Below are 20,302 nucleotides of genomic sequence, written 5' to 3' on the forward strand. Positions count from 1 at the left end.
CTTAACCTCCTCAGGTGGACCCTCCCATATCACGGCTCTCCAAGACTACTACTCTACCACTCGCTGATGCGGCTTCCTTCAAGGACCCGTCAGATAAACGTATTGAGAATTTGGCGAAATTCGCCTTTGAAGCAGCGGGCCCTCTCTGCCTGGGCAAGTCAATTACGCCAAGGAATCTTGGCAGGCACTCCCGCTAGTGACTTGATGGCTTTAGCTCAGCAAGTCTTTCTAGCTGGGGACTATCTTTGTATGGCCTCTTTGGATTCCGCTCGCTGCATGGCCTCTGCCACGGGTAACCTTGTGGCCCTGAGGCGTTCCATGTGGCTTAAGGCTTGGAACGCTGATTCAGCTTTGAAGCGTTCCCTCACAGAGCTTCCTTTTACAGGTTCTCGGCTCTTTGGTAAACGCTTGGATAATATCATCTCCAAAGCCACAGGAGGCAAAAGTTCCCTTTTGCCCCAAAATCATCCACGCCGTTCTGACTCCTGGCGTAAAGCTCCTCCCTTTTGCTCCTTTCGCTATTTAGGGCGTACGGATAAACCGGCAGCCCCCCAGGAAAGGAGGGTCCCTTCCTTCAATACTCGCACCTGGAAGTCGGGCCCCTCTAACTGCCCGGCTTCTTCCAAGCCCGGACCTCGTAAGCCCCCTTCTGCCTCAGGTGAGGGGACACCTGTCCCTTTTTCGGGACGCCTGGCTGGCGCAGGTTCAGGACGCCTGGGTTCGGGAGGTCATCTCCCAGGGCTATCACATAGAGTTCACTTCTATTCCCCAGAATCGTTTTTTCCGGTCCCGTCCTCCACGGTCCCCCGAGCGTGCAGAAGCCTTTCAGGTGGCCCTTCTTTCTCTTCTGTCCCAGTGCGTGATCATGCCTGTTCCTCCTCAGGAACGTTTTTGGGGTTTTTAATCAAACCTTTTTGTGGTCCCCAAGAAGGATGGAGCGGTCCGCCCGATTCTCGATCTCAAACTCTTGAACTGCCATGTTTCGGATGGAATCCCTACGGTCCGTGATGGCTTCCATGGATCAAGGGGAATTCCTTTCCTCTGTGGACATTTGGGATGCGTATCTACACATCCCAATCTTTCCAGCCCACCAACGTTTTCTCAGGTTTGCTTTTCCTGCGGGTCATTTTCAATTTATGCAACTTCCCTTCGATCTGTCGACGGCACCCCGGGTATTCACCAAGGTACTAGCCGTGGTGGTGGCTCTTCTCCACTCCCGGGGTGTCTCGATTATTCCCTATCTGGACGACCTGCTTATCAAGGCACCCTCTCGGGAGCAGAACCAGGTCAGTCTAGATATCACCCTGGACACTCTGACCAGGTTCGGGTGGATTATCAATCTCACATAGTCCAACCTGTCCCCATTCCAGTCCCTGGTATTTCTGGGACTTCGCTTCGACACGGCATCAGCTCGTCTCTCCTTTCCGGATAACAAACTACAGGAGCTCCTCTCCAAAATTCATTTTCTCCAGCGACCAGGGCAGGTGACTATCCACACCTGCATGTCGATCCTGGGCAAGATGGTCGCCGCTATGGAGGCGATTCCTTTTGCACAGTTTTGATACCGCCCACTTCAGTGGGCCATTCTCTCTCAGTGGGACAAATCTCCTCAGTCCCTCCACCAGAACATCCGGCTCTCTCCTCGGGTTCGCTGGTCCCTTCTTTGGTGGCTTCACTCCCCACTCATCCAGGGGGGTCGCTCCTTCCTGCCTCTCAATTGGCATGTCTTAACAACAGATGCAAGCCTGCTGGGGTGGGGAGGCATATTTTGGGACCAGACAGTCCAGGGTCGCTGGGCTCTCTCAGAAGCCAGGCTCCCTATCAACATCTTGGAGCTCAGAGCAATCTTCCTGTGCCTCCTACATTGGAGCCCCCTGCTTCAGGGTCTCCTGGTCCGAGTACAAACGGACAACGCCACGGCCGTGGCATACATAAACCACCAGGGAGGCACCCGCAGCTCACGGGTCATGAAGGAGACATCAAAGATTCTCAGTTGGGCGGAACTTCACGTTCCAGCCATTTCCGCAGTACACATTCCCGGGGTTGACAATTGGGAAGCGGACTTTCTCAGTCGCTCCACCGCCGATCCAGGCGAATGGTCGCTTCACCCGGAGGTCTTCAATCAGATTTGCCACCTGTGGGGGATTCCGAACATCGACCTGTTCGCGTCACGTCGCAACAGAAAGGTCCATCACTTCGTATCCAGGTCCCGGGATCCTCTGGCTCTAGGGGTGGACGCGCTCGTCGTCCCTTGGACTCCCTTCGTCCTCCCCTACCTCTTTCCGCCACTTCTGCTTCTCCCCAGGGTGATGCGAAAGCTCAAGTCAGAGGGGGTCTCGGCAATTCTAGTGGCTCCGGATTGGCCCCGTCGCGTCTGGTACACAGACGTGGTCAGTCTCGTGGCAGATGTTCCCTTCCGTCTTCCGGATCGTCCCAATCTTCTCTCTCAGGGGCCCTTCTGCCACCCCCAATTCACTTCCGCTTCGTTTGACGGCGTGGCTGTTGAAACCGCGGTTTTGAAGGCATGGGGGTTTTCCCCTCAAGTAATTCGGACTATGCTCCGTGCTCGGAAACCTTCCTCTGCCAAGATTTATCACCATACTTGGCGGGGGTACTTCCGCTGGTGTGAGGCTCGCTCTCTCTCTCCCACCATTTTCTTCTAGCCAAATCTCTTGTCCTTCTTACAGTCTGGGCTGGAGACACGTCTCGCCCTCAGTTCCCTTAAAGGGCAGGTTTCGGCTCTTTCCGTTCTCTTCCAACGCCCTCTTGCAACAGATCGTCATGTTCGCACTTTTATTCAGGGTGTTGCTCACGAGATTCCTCCGTTTCGGTCCCCTACAGCTCCTTGGGACCTTAACCTTGTGCTGGACGCCCTGCAGGGCGATCCCTTTGAACCTTTGAGTCAAGTCTAACTCCGCTTCCTTTCCTGGAAAGTGGCCTTCCTCGTGGCGATCACCTCAATTCACCGTGTCTCTGAATTAGCGTCTCTTTCTTGCCGTTCTCCTTTCCTGGTTATTCACCAGGACAAAGTGGTACTTCGCCCTGTACCTTCCTTTCAGCCCAAGGTGGTGACTTCCTTTCACCTGAATGAGGACATCATCTTGCCTTCCTTCTGTCCTTCCCCTTCTCATCCGAGGGAGCGCAAACTTCACAAGCTGGACTTGGTTCGAGCGAATCGGACCTATTTGTTGGTCACTTCTTCCTTTCGGCAGTGTGACTCCCTGTTCGTGCTCCCTGTCGGTCGGTGGAAGGGACTTCCGGCCTCCAAGGCAACCATCTCCCGATGGATTCGTTCCGCTATTTCGGAGGCGTATCGCTGCAAGGGCCAGGTGCCTCCCTTTCGGGTTACGGCTCATTCTACCCGTGCAGTGGGGGCCTCCTGGGCAGTCAGCTATGGGGCTTCGACTCTTCAGGTTAGCAAGGCGGCCACTTGGTCGTCTCTTGACATGTTTGCTAAGTTTTATCGTGTGCACACCTTTGCATCCTCTGATGCCAGTTTAGGCCGCAGGGTCTTACAGGTGGCAGTTCAGTCATTCGCCTGAGTTGTTTTTTCCTTTGGGTTGAGTTTTTTCCCCTCCCCAGGGACGGCTTTTGGACGTCCCATGGTCCTGTGTCCCCCAATGAAGCGCTCGAGAAAAGTAGATTTTTTACTTACCGTAAAATCTCTTTCTCGGAGCTTCTATTGGGGGACACAGCACCCACCCATTGGTTGGTTTGTGTTCACCTGGTGTTCCCCTTCCTGGAAGGGGTATTTTTTTTTGGTGGTCAGATGTTTTCTGTTTATTCAGTCCTAGCTTCTCCTTATGCTTTGGCACACAACTGAGGTATGCTGTGTCCAGAGGCGGGTTATGTACCCTGCTGGGAGGAGCCGACTGTTTTTTTTATTTTGCCTAGTGTCAGCCTCCTAGTGGCAGCAGCGTATAACCCATGGTCCTGTGTCTCATGGTCCTGTGTCCCCCAATAGAAGCTCCGAGAAAGAGATTTTACGGTAAGTAAAAAATCTACTTTTTATCGAGATACTCCAAAATAGCATCCCTTAGAAAACTCTCAAACAATTTACATACAATAGAGGTTAAACTAACAGGCCTATAATTCCTGGGGTCACCTTTTGACTCCTTTTTAAATATTGGCACCACATTTGCCATGCGCCAGTCCTGGGGAACAGTCCCTGTTACTATAGAGCTCCTGAATATTAAAAACTTAACATTACTTAATTCCTTTAGAACACTGGGTTGAATGCAATCTGGACCTGGCGATTTGTCTATTTTGATTTTTTTTGTAGGCGGCACTGTACTTCTTCCTGGGTTAGACAGGTGACCTGAACTGGGGAGTTTATCTTATCTTGCGGTATTTCACCTGGCATTTTTATTTTTAATATTTCAATTAAACTCCCTGGATTTAAAGCCCCTTAATTTTTAGGTCTCTCTCACTTTTATAATTACACTCACTTGTATACTTCACACTCTTGTATACAGACACACAATCACTAGCTCAGACAATCGCTTAGTATACTTTATTATAGTTACCAGACACCACCTCTCTCCTCAACTGTCTGGAAGTGAATGAAAAAGGCTATCTCCATTGAGTATGTTTGGGACTTGGTTAAATGGGCTGTGAAATATGCTCCCACTCCCTTGAAAACTGTGCACCTGATTGTCCTCAGTGCCCAGATGCCTGCTTGTCCTCACTGCTCAGATGACTGCTTGTTCTCAGTGTACGGAGCACCTATTATCCTCACTGCCCAGATGCCTGCTTGTCATCGGTGTACAGAGCGCCGGTTGTCCTCGGTGTACAGAGCGCCGCTTGTCCTCGGTGTACAGAGTGCTGCTTGTCCTCAGTTGTACAGTGCCCTGCGTGTGAGCACAGTGCTCCCACCTGTCTGATTGACAGGTGGGGGAGCTGCGCTTAGCTGGTCACGTGCTCAGCCAGCGCTGCGATTTTGGACTCGCTGCCAGGCTGGCGTGAGTCCGAAATCAATGAATAAGCTTGCGGCCAGGGACTCCTAGGGAGACCCCTAGTGTCCACATTTTCCAAATGAAAATCCACATAAAAGCAAGGATTTTTTTTTAATTAAATCCAATTACAAAGTTGTTCTATCTAACATATCAAAAATTTTTTTGATGATAGGTACTCAAAGTGATTTTAGTACATACCTGGCAGACAGTAATGGACATGCTTAGGAAGGATCTGTGATTGTCTTGGGTTTAAATGGCTATTTTGTGAGATTACCATAATACTTTGGCTAGCTTTTTGTGAACTGGTATTTCCTGTTTGATTTTTCTTTTTTTGACTACAAATCCCAGAATTCCATTTTCCTCCCTCCCACACATCAGCCACCCCACCCATTGAAACATAAATAAGCTGCATCCATTCAAAAGACCTGTGGTTTTCAATCAGGGTGCCTACAGCTGTTGCATTAGTTACAGATTGATCTCTCGCCCACCAAGCGATCGCTCCCTCCATTGAAGCAGACAGGCTCCCTGTCATCAGCTGACTAGTGAGTCAGGTCTCGGCTGCATTGCGACCTGGGAAAAATCTGAGACAACAGTCATTTCATTTTGTGGTGAAAATCACTTAAGAATTGTGAGAAAACTGTCACACACAGGACCAGACACTATATTTTGAATTACACTAACTTTACAGCCCCTGTAGCATAGTCAAATAAAAAAAATCCTGGAATACCCCTTTAATTCTACTTCTAGCAGTCAACGTCTATAAGTCCTCTGAGTTTTTTCTTTAGACCCCTCCTAGTGAGTTTTAAAGTTGTAGAAACAGTATTGTACTGAGACCTAATAGGTCAAAAAGAACATTACCCTTGGCCATTACAGTCTCTGTTATGTGAAGTTTGTCACCTAGTGGTCCATGTACAACACTGCCCTGAGAAAGAAAAGACGTTGTAGCAATATGGTATTTTACAATACGATTCTTTTGTTATACACAAGTGTTTTCTTCCCTCTTGCAAGCAGAGAATCTTTGGACACTTTCCACAAACCTGTTCAAAGCTAGCCCTGTCTCTGAAGAGAGTCAAGCACAGCCAGAGGGGCACAGAACTCAGCTGAGCAATTTTGCACAACACCCAGACATGCATCAATTAAAACTAGCAAAAGTAAAGTCCAGACCTAGGCATAGCAGGTGTCCAGCTACTAATTAAACCACAATATCCCAAACTGTGTAATTCTGATGGTGCGAATACCTGCAGGCACAGCTCATTGTAGTGTATATAGATGATTCATAGCAGAAGAAATAACACGTAGCAACTCACCCATCTTGTGAACTTCTATGTCTTTTTATGTCTGTATATATGTACATGTCACACCATCCTATGTCAGTGGCCAGAAGAAGCGAAACAGACTGTTGTTCCCCTGCACTCCCTCTCCCTCCTAGCGTTTGCACCCAATCTGCGTACGTGTACAAGAAGAAAATTGCTGAACAAAATAAGAAGTTCACAAGATGGTGAGTTGCTACATGTTGTTTCTTCTGCCACGAATCATCATTAATTAAAGGGGTACTCCGGTGGGAAAAAAAATCATATTTACTTGCTCAAGAAAGTTAAACATATTTGTTAATTAGAAAGAATAGGAGTACGCGCTAGGAAAAATAGCAATAGTAAGATGGAAATGTGGATTGAATGGAACAGTGTCCTACCTTGCACTTAGTAGTATGGTACTGGACTGAAGCAGTGGTCCTTTGGAATGTGAACACAAAAAGATTTTTTAATAGATGAACGAGTGGTTATTATAAATAACGAAATGGGTAATAGCCGTTCAAGTACCTAAAATAGAATATGCTGTATATTACTAGAGGGTGTAATTGTATTGCGGCACTTTCTAGGAGTACAAGATGATAAGTCTTTCCACAGTGGGCCCGTTTTGAGGGTGCTCCAGTGCTGCAAATTGTAATAAAAAAGAGGTTCCTAGTTTCCTCCGGCTCAGGTAAAATAGTAGCGTTCTGATAAAGATAGTTACCTGATGTCCGTTGCTGGTCGGGGAAGTCACTTTTTCGGGGTGATGGTCCTCAAACAGGGATAGTGGGAGAACGCTTTGGCCGGTAGCGTCTCAGCCAGCTTCCGTCCTCGTGGTAAGTAACTCGATGTTGTGAGTAGCTGATAGTGACGTCACTATGGGGGCATGAAGAGTCCACAAAACTATCGACGCGTTTCGGAAACTTTCGAATTTCCTTCGTCGGGATACGTGATGTGGATGAAAGGGCCTATAGGAGGATGTGGACCAGATGTTTAACCCTATGTTTACTCCCCTGGATAGGTGAGTCCTTTAATTTGTATATAGTTCAGCGCTGGAGTTTCATGTTAAATTGTGGATACTGCGATATTTGTTATTGCAATGTTTTTTTTTAGGATAAGAAGCCAAACCGTTCCATTTCTTCATTAAGTCCAAATGGGGCCATGGAGTTTAAGTTAAAAATCCATTTGCTTTCTGATCGAGATAATTGCGCAATAAAGTTTCCCCCTCGCCAGTGTGGGGCAATTTTTTCCAGGCCATTTCCTATAGCTGATTGTTGGTGGAATCGTTTGTAATGTACTGATAGAGGGTGGCCCCCAAATCCCCGTTGTATGTTGTATATATGTTCTTTAATTCTGGTTCCTAGTGGTCTCTTTGTTCTGCCAATGTATGTTTTTTCACACGGGCAGATAAGAGCATAAATGACCCCTATGGATTTACAATGAATATGGCTGCAAATTTTGTATTTGATCTTGTCACTCCTATTTTCCATCTCCATTATTGTGTTAATGTTTTATTTGTAGCTTTGCAGGCGCTACATGTTTTACATGGAAAAAATATTTTTTTGATAGATAAAAAATTATTACTATTGTTTTTGGCTGTGTTATTAGTTGATTTAACAGTGGGAGCAATTTTGATGCCAACAGTTGGTGCTTTTTTGTATACAAATGAAGGAAATTTTGGCAGAATATCTCCCAGTATTTTATCACTACACAGAATATTCCAATAGCGCTTTACTATTTTCTGAAAGGCAAAGCTTTGATTATTAAATTGTGTTATGATAGGTATTTTTATTTTGTGTTCTTCTATGTTGTTGGGTTTTTCTTGCTTTTCTTTAAGTATTATAGATGATCTCTCCATTTCCCGTATTTGTGCCTGTGTTATCTCCAGAGGGGCTTCTTCATATCCCTTTGCTATGAATTTGTCCCTTAATGTCTTTGCTTCCTTGTCATATTGGACCAAATCTGTGCAATTCCTGCACAGTCTAAGGAACTGACTTTTGGGTATATTGGTTAACTATATAGGGAGATGGTAACTGTCTATTCCAATAAAGCTATTACTGTCAGTGGGTTTATGATAGGTGGAAGTGAAGATCTGGTTATCTAAAATGGAAATGGTGAGATCAAGGAAGTTAACAGTAGTCTGGCTGTATGTGGCTGTGAAATTTAAAAAATATTCATTTTTATTAAAGAGAAGTTAAAAAAGTGTCCAAACTATCTGCTCCCCCTTTCCAGATAAAAATGACATCGTCGATGAACCTTCGCAAGAGCACGAGGTCCGCACCAAGCTGGACCTCCATGTACTCATTTGAAAACATGGTGACATCAGATCTGAGAAAACTAAAAACAAATCACAAATATCAAAAACATAATCTAACTATGAAAGAACAGAAGGCTATTGTATCACTTCAAACCAATCATGAGATTATAATCCGCCCGGCGGATAAGGGGGGTAGCATTTTTATCCTCAATCGAGACATGTACCATAAGGAATGTATGCGCATTCTCAATGATTCAAAGACATACGAAAAATTAAGAGGGGACCCAACATCTAAATTTAAATAACTGGTAAAATTAATAGAGGAGGGTACCCAAGCGGGAATACTCCTTAATTAGGAAAGCGATTTTATTATGACACGTGACCACATAATTCCAGTATTTTATCATATTCCGAAAATCCACAAGGATGCCCAAAATCCCCCTGGGAGACCTATTGTCTCCGGCATCTGCTGTCTTACCTCAAACTTATCGAAATATATAGACACACATTTACAGCCGTGTGTGGAAAAACTCCCAGCGTATTTAAAGGACACGGTACATATACTACAACTTTTACAGGAAATGGTATGGAACAATGATTATATTATTGGTACTCTTCATATAACATCTTTATATACAGTCATAGAACACTCTAAAGGACAAGTGGCATCTGAATTTAAAAAAAAATAAAATTGGGAAACTGCCTGATGACCAAATTAATTTTATTGGTGATTGTATTAATTTTATTTTAAACCATAACTAGACATGGGGCACTGCGATGGGGACGAGGTTTGCACCAAGCTATTCTAATCTTTACGTGGGTCTCTGGGAGGAGTCCGCCATCTTCCTGGAGGGCCAGCTTGGTGTGGACCTCATCCTCTGGCGGAGGTTCATCGACGATGTCATTTTTATCTGGAAAGGGGGACCAGATACATAGTAACCTAGTTCATAAGGTTGAAAAAAGACCAGAGTCCATCAAGTTCAACCTATAACCCTAATGAGTCCCTACTGAGTTAATCCAGAGGAAGGCAAAAAACCCTCATACTAGAGGTAAAAATTCCTTCCCGACTCCAAATATGGCAGTCAGAATAAATCCCTGGATCAACGTTCTGTCCCTATAATTCTAATATACATAACCTGTAATGTTGTTATTCTCCAAAAATGCATCCAGACCTCTTTTTTTTAAATTCTTTTACAGAGTTCCCCATGACCACCTCCTCCGGGAGAGAATTCCACAATCTCACTGCTCTTACAGTAAAGAACCCTCGTCTGTGCTGGTGTAGAAGCCTTCTTTCCTCTAGATGTAGTCTGGACACTTTTTTAACTTCTCTTAATAAAAATGAATATTTTTTAAATTTCACAGCCACATACAGCCAGATTACTGTTAACTTCCTTGATCTCACCATTTCCATTTTAGATAACCAGATCTTCACTTCCACCTATCATAAACCCACTGACAGTAATAGCTTTATTGGAATAGACAGTTGCCATCTCCCTATATGGTTAACCAATATACACAAAAGTCAGTTCCTTAGACTGCACAGGAATTGCACAGATTTGGTCCAATATGACAAGGAAGCAAAGACATTAAGGGACAAATTCATAGCAAAGGGATATGAAGAAGCCCCTCTGGAGATAACACAGGCACAAATACGGGAAATGGAGAGATCATCTATGATACTTAAAGAAAAGCAAGAAAAACCCAGCAACATAGAAGAAGAATTAATAATCAAAGCTTTGCCTTTCAGAAAATAGTAAAGCGCTATTGGAATATTCTGTGTAGTGATAAAATGCTGAGATTTTTTCCATGTAAAACATGTAGCGTCTGCAAAGCTACAAAAAACATTAACCCAATAATGGAGGTGGAAAATAGAAGTGACAAGACCAAATACAAAATTTGCAGCCATATTCATTGTAAATCCATAGGGGTCATTTTTGCCCTTATCTGCCCGTGTGAAAAAACCTATATTGGCAGAACGAAGAGACCACTAGGAACCAGAATTAAAGAACATATATACAACATACAACGGGGATTTGAGGGACACCCTCTATCAGTACATTACAAATGATTCCACCAACAATCAGCTATAGGATCCTGTTTTTTTGGCCTGGAAAAAATTGCCCCACACTGGCGAGGGGGAAACTTTATTGCACAATTAGCTCGATCAGAAAGCAAATAGATTTTTAACTTAAACTCCATAGCCCCATTTGGACTTAATGAAGAAATGGAGCGGTTTGGCTTCTTATCCTAAAAAAACCATTGCAATACCAAATATCGTAGTACCCACAATTTATCATGAAACTCCAGTTCTGAACTATATACAAATCCATGGGTTAAACATCTGGTCCACGTCCTCCTATAAGTATAGGCCATTTCATCCACATCATGTATCCTGACGAAGGAAATTCGAAAGTTTCCGAAACACGTCAATAGTTTTGTGGACTCTTCGTGCCCCCATAGTGACGTCACTATCAGTTACTCACAACATCGAGTTACTTACCACGAGGATGGAAGCTGGCTGAGACGCTACCGGCCAAAGCTTTCTCCCGCTATTCCTGTTTGAGGACCATCACCCCGAAAAAGTGACGTCCCCAACCAGCAACGGACATCAGGTACCTATCTTTATCAGAACGCTACTATTTTACCTGAGCCGGAGGCAACTAGGAACCTCTTTTTTTATTACAATTTGCAGCGCTGGAGCACCCTCAAAATGGGCCCACTGTGGAAAGACTTATAATCTTGTACTCCTAGAAAGTGCCGCAATACAATTACACCCTCTAGTAATATACAGCATATTCTATTTTAGGTACTTGAACGGCTATTACCCATTTCATTATTTATAATAACCACTCGTTCATTTATTAAAAAATCTTTCTGTGTTCACATTCCAGAGGACCACTGCTTCAGTCCAGTACCATACTACTAAGTGCAAGGTAGGACACTGTTCCATTCAATCCACATTTCCATCTTACTATTGCTATTTTTCCTAGCGCGTACTCCTATTCTTTCTAATTTTGTATTATTCATTAGTTATATGCCTTACAGGAAAGCGTACAGGAGCAACGCAGCAAGAATATAGCCCACAGTTTTCTCCAGCGTGGGTGATATATATTTATTTATTTTCTAGATTTGTTAATTACTTTTATTAAAAAATCTTAATCCTTCCAGTACTTATCGGCTGCTGTATACTACAGAGGACGTTGTTTAGTTTTTTTTCTGTCTGACCACAGTGCTCTCTGCAGAAACCTCTGTCCGTGTCAGTAACTGTCCAGAGCATAAGAAAATCCCCATAGCAAACCTCTTCTTCTCTTGACAGTTCCTGCCACGGGCAGAGGTGGCAGCAGAGAGCACTGAGGTCAGACAGAAAAGAACTACTCAACATCCTCTGTGGCATACAACAGCTGATAAGTACTGGAAGGGTTAAGCTTTTTCTTAATGAAAGTAATTTACAAATCTGTATAACTTTCTTGCACCAGTTGATATGAAATTTTTTTTCCCCACCGGAGTACCCCTTTAAAACTTGTGACCGATCAAAAATTGTTCTTATTTATTTATTTTTTTTAAATTGAAGTTACGCTTTAAAATAAAAATTGTTTTGCAGACTGTGTTAAGGCCTATGGTGTTATTTCATTAATTTTCCTCCTTATACTTGTTCTATATTTATTAGATTTTTTATTTTGAATTCAACTATGCATTTTTTTTTCTGTGTTTGTGTATATCAGCTATTACAGAGGCTGGCAAGACTGGTGGCCAACTTGCCCAAGATTTCTTCAAAGAAGAGTATATTCTTAATAATGCTATTGGTAAGTTCATAATATTTTATTGTAGTCTTATAAAATATTTTTGCACTGCCTACACTGAAGGAGTTGTAGTAATAAGGTGTCATTGTTACTGAAAAGTAATACTGCACTGCGTATAAACGGTAGCCCCCAAAATTAACAAAATTACACAAATCTTTTTTTTGTTACACTGTAGATTTTGTTATAAAATGATTGATCTCATTACAAAGTTCAGTTGTTGATTGTCGTTCAGTAATAGCTCAATTATGAATTATGGTCATACAAATTATTAATTATGGAAAATTTAAAATATAAAAATTATCAAAAATATCAAAATTATGACCTGGTGAATTGTAGACAAAGCTGATCAACACAATTCACATCTGAGTCCGACTGTTTTCTCAGATATGAACAAGTTCTTTTTATGACGGGATGACATTAACGCTTAAGGATGTAGTTTTGCAATATATCATAATACACAGGTATTATAAAAGTATGCAGAGTTATTGGTTATAAGGTTATAAACATAAATGAGTAACAAACACAATGATATATGCAAATGAATATCAATTAGATATTAGTAAACATTACAAACTTGTTAATTGACTACATATAGTAGAACAATACATGGGAGTAGTAAGTAACTTGTTAAATTAAAACAAAAGCTACTAGGTTAGGAATATCATATAAGAAAAAGGTTACATATCACTCTATTCAGAGGAACCTCATGATATTAAGATAGGCAATATCTAATCATAGACATATCAATATGGAATGCTAAATACAATCCCCGCCCCCTTCTAATCAACTACACATCACATGATTCCAAGAATGGACAAATCCATCTAAGGATATAAACATGGAAGAATACTTCCACCCCATTCTGGACTATTTTCTATACATGATCTTGGTGAAACATTAAGACAAATAGCAGAGTTTTATGATCTCTCTAGACTATATTTTAGGAGGAAGAACTTGAAACAAGTTTCCTGTGTGGGAAATATACTTATAACTCTTACTTTGGCGAGTAGGAATTCTATCAATGTCTAAGCAATTATTTAATGCTTTGATAGATTATGAGTCCTGATTCTTCTGCAGGTAGAATGAAGTCTCACAATATCCTAAAACTATTATCTCAATGTGGAGATAATTAATTATTTGAAATAATTAATTTATTTCCCTAATCGAAATGGTATAATTCTATCCACATTATCCAAATTGGTCTTAATTAAATGGAATACCATTTTTGTGTCTCTTACCAAGTGTATGTAAGAACCTCTCTTCGGCTCTTAGGAACGCTGGACGATCCATCTTATCGTCATGGATAGCCATTGGGTCGGGTACCGTGTGATCAGTCCGTCTGCTGGGATCTCACATGGCTTTCACCTGGTTGGACCTCTTTCCTGTGTCTTTGTGTGTTCTTTACCGCACAGTCTACAGCACAGTCTACAGTACAGACTACAGTCCCTAACATCTGGTTTACCAGATTTTTAACCCCTTAAGGACCCAGCCATTTTACACCTTAGGACCCGGCCATTTTTTGCAATTCTGACCACTGTCACTTTAAACATTAATAACTCTGGAATGCTTTTAGTTATCATTCTGATTCCGAGATTGTTTTTTCGTGACATATTCTACTTTAACTTAGTGGTAAAATTTTTTGGTAACTTGCATCCTTTCTTGGTGAAAAATCCCAAAATTTGATGAAAAATTTGAAAATTTAGCATTTTTCTAACTTTGAAGCTCTCTGCTTGTAAGGAAAAGTGATATTCCAAATATTTTTTTTTTTTATTCACATATACAATATGTCTACTTTATATTTGCATGATAAAATTGACGAGTTATTACTTTTGGAAGACACCAGAGGGCTTCAAAGTTCAGCAGCAATTTTCCAATTTTTCACAACATTTCCAAAATCACAATTTTTCAGGGACCAGTTCAGGTTTGAAGTGGATTTGGAGGGCCTTCATCTTAGAAATACCCCACAAATGACCCCATTATAAAGACTGCACCCCCCAAAGTATTTAAAATGACATTCAGTCAGCATTTTAACCCTTTAGGTGTTTCACAGGAATAGCAGCAAAGAGAAGGAGAAAATTCACAATCTTCATTTTTTACACTCGCATGTTCTTATAGATCCAATTTTTGAATTTTTACAAGGGGTAAAAGGAGAACATTTATACTTATATTTGTAGCCCAATTGCTCTCGAGTAAGCACATGTGTCTATGTAAAGTGTTCGGCGGGCACAGTAGAGGGCTCAGAAGGGAAGGAGCGACAAGGGGATTTTGGAGCGTACGTTTTTCTGAAATGGTTTTTGGGGAGCATGTTGCATTTAGGAAGCCCCTATGGTGCCAGAACAGTAAAAAAAAAAAAAAAAACACATGGCATACCATTTTGGAAACTATACCCCTTGAGGAACGTAACAAGAAATAAAGTGAGCCTTAATACCCCACAGGTGTTTCACGACCTTTGCATATGTAAAAAAATAAAAAAATAAATCAATAAAATGTGTTTCCCCCCAAATTTCAAATTTTTGCAAGGGTTAATAGCAGAAAATACCCCCCAAAATTTGTACCCCATCTCTTCTGAGTATGGAGGTACTCCATTAGTTGACCTGACGCGCACTACGGGCGAACTACAATGCTCAGAAGAGAAGGAGTCATATTTGGCTTTTTGAGAGCAAATTTTGCTCGGGGGCATGTCGCATTTAGGAAGCCCCTATGGTGCCAGAACAGCAAAATAACCCCCACATGGCATACTATTTTGGAAACTAGACCCCTTGAGGAACGTAACAAGGGGTACAGTGAGCATTTACCCCCCACTGGTGTCTGTCAGATCTTTAGAACAGTGGGCTGTACAAAATTTTTAATTTGCGCAGCCCACTGTTCCAAAGATCTGTCAGACACCAGTGGGGTGTAAATTCTCACTGCACCCCTCATTACATTCTGTGAGGGGTGTAGTTTCCGAAATGGGGTCATATGTGGGGTTTTGTTTGCGTTTGTCAAAACCGCTGTAACAATCAGCCACCCCTGTGCAAATCGCCTCAAATGTACATGGTGCACTCTCCCTTCTGGGCCTTGTTGTGCGCCCCCAGAGCACTTTGCGCCCACATATAGGGTATCTCCGTAGTCGGGAGAAATTGCATTAGAAATTTTGGGGGGCTTTTTTCCCTTTTACCTCTTGTCAAAATGAAAAGTATAGGGCAACACCAGCATGTTAGTGTAAAAAAATTATTTTTTTACACTAACATGCTGGTGTAGACCCCAACTTCACCTTTTCATAAGGGGTGAAAGGAGAAAAAGCCCCCCAAAATTTGTAAGGCAATTTCTCCCGAGTACGGTGATACCCCATATGTGGCCCTAAACTGTTGCCTTGAAATACGACAGGGCTCCAAAGTGAGAGCGCCATGCGCATTTGAGGCCTGAATTAGGGATTTGCATAGGAGTGGACATAGGGGTATTCTACGCCAGTTATTCCCAAACAGGGTGCCTCCAGCTGTTGCAAAACTCCCAGCATGCTTGGACAGTCGACGGTTGTCCGGCAATACTGGGAGTTGTTGTTTTGCAACAGCTGGAGGCTCCATTTTGAAAACAGTGGCGTACCAGACATTTTTCATTTTTATTGGGGAGGGGGGCTGTGTAGGGGTATGTGTATATGTAGTGTTTTTACTTTTTTTTTTATTTTGTGTTAGTGTAGTGTAGTGTTTTTAGGGTACAGTCACACGGGCGGGGGGTTACAGCGAGTTTCCCGCTGCGAGTTTGAGCTGCCGCGCAAAATTTGCTGCATCTCAAACTTGCAGCCTGATACTCATTGTAAGCCCCTGCCCATGTGAATGTACCCTGTACATTCACAGGGCGGGGACCTCCAGTTGTTGCAAAACTACAACTCCCAGCATGCACAGTCTATCAGTGCATGCTGGTAGTTATTGTTTTGCAACAGCTGGTGGCACACGGGTTGGGAAACACTGAGTTAGGAAACAGACAATGTTTCCCAACCAGTGTGCCTACTGTTGTTGCAAAACCACAACATTCTCAGGCATGCTGGAAGTAGTAGTTTGGCAACATCTTTAGAGCCAGATGTTGCCGAACTACAACTCCCAGCATGCTTGGAGTTGTAGTTTGCAACATCTGGAGGACTACAGTTTGCAGACCACTAATACAGTGGTTCCCAATCTGTGCACTTCCAGATGTTGCAAAACTACAACTCCCAGTATGCCAAAACTGTCCAGGCATGCTGGGAGTTGTAGTTCTGCAACATCTGAAGGGCCAGATGTTACAGAACTACAACTCCCAGCATGCCTGGACAGTAAGGGCATGCTGAGGATGTGTAGTTTTGCAACATCTGGAAGGGCACAGTGGTCCCAAAACTGCGGACCTCCAGATGTTGCAAAACTGCAACTCCCAGCATGCCCAGATGCCAAGGGCTGTCTGGGCATGCTGGGAGTTGTAGTATACAGGGTCCTAATACAGCAATGCATGTCGCTTTACGGCGACGTGCATTGCTGTAAAGGGCCCGACCGCGACTGAAGATCCACTCACCTGTCGCCGCCGTCTTCATGGCCGGGATCCGGGTCTTCAGGGACGAGGTAAGTATCGGGGCCGGGCCCCAGCACTCCCCCGTCCCCCACCGCGCCCTCCGGTCTTCCTCCTGTCCTCTCCGGACTTCCAGGGGCCGGGCAGGACGGGAGGAAGTAACAGGAATCGCAGGGGATCGGAGGAGGTGGCTTGCCACCTCGCTCCTATACTTTAACATAGTCCTGGCTGTCTGTGACAGCCGGGATCATGCAAAATTACCAGGCGGTCGGGTCCCAGATCAGCCCGGTATCGCCGCAGATTGCAAGGGCGATTTCCCTTGCGATTTGCGGCGATCGGTGACATGGGGGGCCTACATTGCCCCCCTCGGCATTTGCCCTGGATCCCTGCTGAAGGATTTCAGCAGGGATCCGCTTCTGATCTCCGCCGGGTGAGCGGCGGAGACCAGGAAAAGACCATGACGTATGCATACGTCATGGGTCCTTAAGACCCAGGGTGTGATGACGTATGCATACGTCATGGGTCCTCAAGAGGTTAATTAGTTAGACACACCCTCCTAAATTGGAATTCCCCATTGAATGTAGGTTGGGTTTGTACATATGGTAATGACTATGACATCACTATAATACCCATAATCCCTTTCTTGTCGGTGTAATTTCAACTACCCTTACACTATGGTGTGCTATTGCCTAAGCAATTAGCATCATTACCATTAAGGGTTAACTGTCAATAACTGGTCTTAAACCCACATTCCACACTTGACTTATGGAGCCATAATTTAATAGGTGTGACAAATATAAGTAATTAAAACTTGGATTCTCATAGACTCACCAACTAGATAAGAATAATTAAGAATAATAATACAATAGTAATATAATAATACAATGGATGATTCACTAACACTGATGTGTGAATGTCTAGAAAATGTAACTGGTCCCACTGATCTTGTCTTATCCAAACAGCCTTAAATATCTAAGAAGACAAGAAGCATTCACTCAGGCTGACACTTTTTGTAGAGATGAGACTTCAGATTTGTGGCCTACTTAGATTATACACAAAATGGCCGACATGATACTATTAAACATATTAAACATAGTGATTCATTTTTGGGGCCCACAAAATGTATGACATGATGCAAAAGACGTGCCCCTGTATGTAGGTGCAAAATTGAAAGCGTTATGCTTTTGAGAAGGGGAGCATAAAAAAACGAAAGTGCAAACGAAAATTGTCTGGGTCCTTAACCACTTAAATGGGCACTCTCATTAAAACTAATTTTTGCTATTGCACTCCTTATGGTAAATAAAAAAGATTTCTAATATACTTTGGTTAAAAAAAATGAAATTTTCTATGTTTTATTTGTGCTTAAAAAAGCTCAAGAGCACATTTTCTACCATCTTATACACAGACTTAGGACCGAGGCCCAAACACAGGAAGTGCAGCCTGGAGTGCTGAGGGGGGTGGGGGGGGGGGGGGCTGGGGGTGTCCAACCAACAGCATATGGCAGTTAAGTGTGAGAGGAGCTATGATTAGATGAGACTGGACACACCCCCATCAGCACTCCAGGCTGCACTTTCTGTGTTTGGACCTCGGTCCTAAGTCTGTGTGTAAGATGGGGGAAAATGTGCTCTTGGGGGACTGGCCTGGGATGCCTGCTGAAATCATTCAGCAGGCATCCCGTGACAACGCCTGGCGGGGTCAGATCGGCGATTTGCGGCAATTCCAGGTGGATCTGCACTCTGATGACCCGATAGCCGGGAAAATAGGGATAATCGTAGCTGTCAGAGACAGTCCCGATCATCCTGAAGGATAAGAGCGAGGTGGCAGGGGTGCCACCTCCTCCTATCCCCTGCCATTGGTCGGTTAGGACTGACTGACCAATGGCAGTTGGGGGCTGGGGTTAAAGGTGAAATCCCCGCTCTGCCCGTTCCTGGATGTCTGTCAGGGAAGATGGAGGCGGGTGCCGGAGCTGCAAGAGACTGGCGATCGCAGCGGGATCAGGGGCAGGCAACGGCGGGATCGGAGGAGGCGGAGGCAGTGGTAGAGGCAGCAGTGAAGATCAGTGGTAAGTGATCTTCACTGCTGCCTTCTAGGAAATTGTCGTGGAGGGCCACAGTTTGGAGACCACTATACAGAGGCCTCCATATGTTGCAAAACTACAACTCCAAGCATGCTCAGACTGCCCAGGCATGCTGGGAGTAGTTGTTCTGTAACATCTGGAAAAGCACAGTTTGGAGACCACTATACAGTACAGTGGTGCCCATACTGTAACGCTCCAGATTTTGCAAAACTACAACTCCAAGCGTGCCCAAACTGCCCAGGCATGCTGGGAGTTGTAGTTCGGCAACATCTGGCCCTTCAGATGTTACCAAACTACAACTCCCAGCATGCCTGGGCAGTCTGAGCATGCTTAGAGTTGTAGTTTTGCTACCTCTGAAGGGCGACAGTTTGAACAATACTACACAGTGGTCTCTCAACTTTTCTCCTTCAGTTGTTGCATAACTACAACTCCCAACATGATCTTCTGCTGTCTGGGCATGCTGGGAGCTGTAGTTTTGCAACAACTGGAGGCACACTGGTTGGGAAACATTGTCTGTTTCCTAACTCAGTGTTTCCCAACCCGTATGCCTCCAGCTGTTGCAAAACTATAACTCCCAGCATGCATTGACAGACCATGCATGCTGGGAGTTGTAGTTTTTCCTACAGCTGGAGGCACACAGGTTGGGAAACACTAAGTTAAGTAACAAACTCTGTGTTTTGCAACCAGTGTGCCTCCAGCTGTTGCATAACTACAACCCCCAGCATGTACGGACAGCCAAAGGGCATGCTGGAAGTTGTAGTAGTTTGCCTCCAGCTGTTGCATAACTACAAGTCCTTGCATGCCCTTCAGCTGTCACTGCATGCTGAGAGGTGTAGTTTTTTCAACAGCTGAAGACACACTGGTTGCAAAACAGAGTTTGTTACCTAACTCAGTGTTTTGCAAACAGTGTGCCTCCAGCTGTTGCAAACTACAACTCCCAGCATGCCCTTTGACTGTCCGTACATGCTGGGAGGTGTACTTTTTCAACAGCTGGAGGCACACTGGTTGCAAAACTTTGAGTTAAGTTACAAACTCTGTGTTTTGCAACCAGTGTGCCTCCAGCTGTTACATGGGGTGGGTTTGCCACTGCAAGTTTGAAATGCAGCAAATTTTCCGCTGCAGCTCAAACTCCCAGCAGTAAACTCGCTGTGAATCCCCGCCCATGTTAATGTACCCTAAAAACACTACACTACACTGTACAAAATAAAAAGTAAAACACTACATTTACCACCCCCCCCCCCCAAATAAAAATGAGAAATGTCTGGCATGGCACGGCTTCTAAAACGCAGCTTCCTGCTGTTGCAAAACAACTCCTCCCAGTGTTGCTGGACAGCCATTGACTGTCCAGGCATGCTGGGAGTTTTGCAACCGCTGGGGGCACCCAGTTTTGTTAACACTGCTGTAGGGTAATTTTG

General features: G+C 43.9%; 1 protein-coding gene across 5 annotated transcripts in view; it reads left to right on the forward strand.

Moving 5' to 3' along the window:
* HIBCH (3-hydroxyisobutyryl-CoA hydrolase) overlaps positions 1-20,302 on the forward strand; it is a 392,003-nt gene that overhangs the window by 67,622 nt on the left and 304,079 nt on the right. For all 5 annotated transcript variants that reach the window (XM_056535961.1, XM_056535962.1, XM_056535964.1 and 2 more), the window contains one exon: positions 12,221-12,301. In XM_056535961.1, coding sequence (XP_056391936.1) covers positions 12,221-12,301 — 81 coding nt within the window. The remainder of the gene's footprint in view (positions 1-12,220; positions 12,302-20,302) is intronic.

The sequence above is a fragment of the Hyla sarda genome, chromosome 8 (genome assembly GCF_029499605.1).
Source record: "Hyla sarda isolate aHylSar1 chromosome 8, aHylSar1.hap1, whole genome shotgun sequence".
Taxonomy (NCBI): domain Eukaryota; kingdom Metazoa; phylum Chordata; class Amphibia; order Anura; family Hylidae; genus Hyla; species Hyla sarda.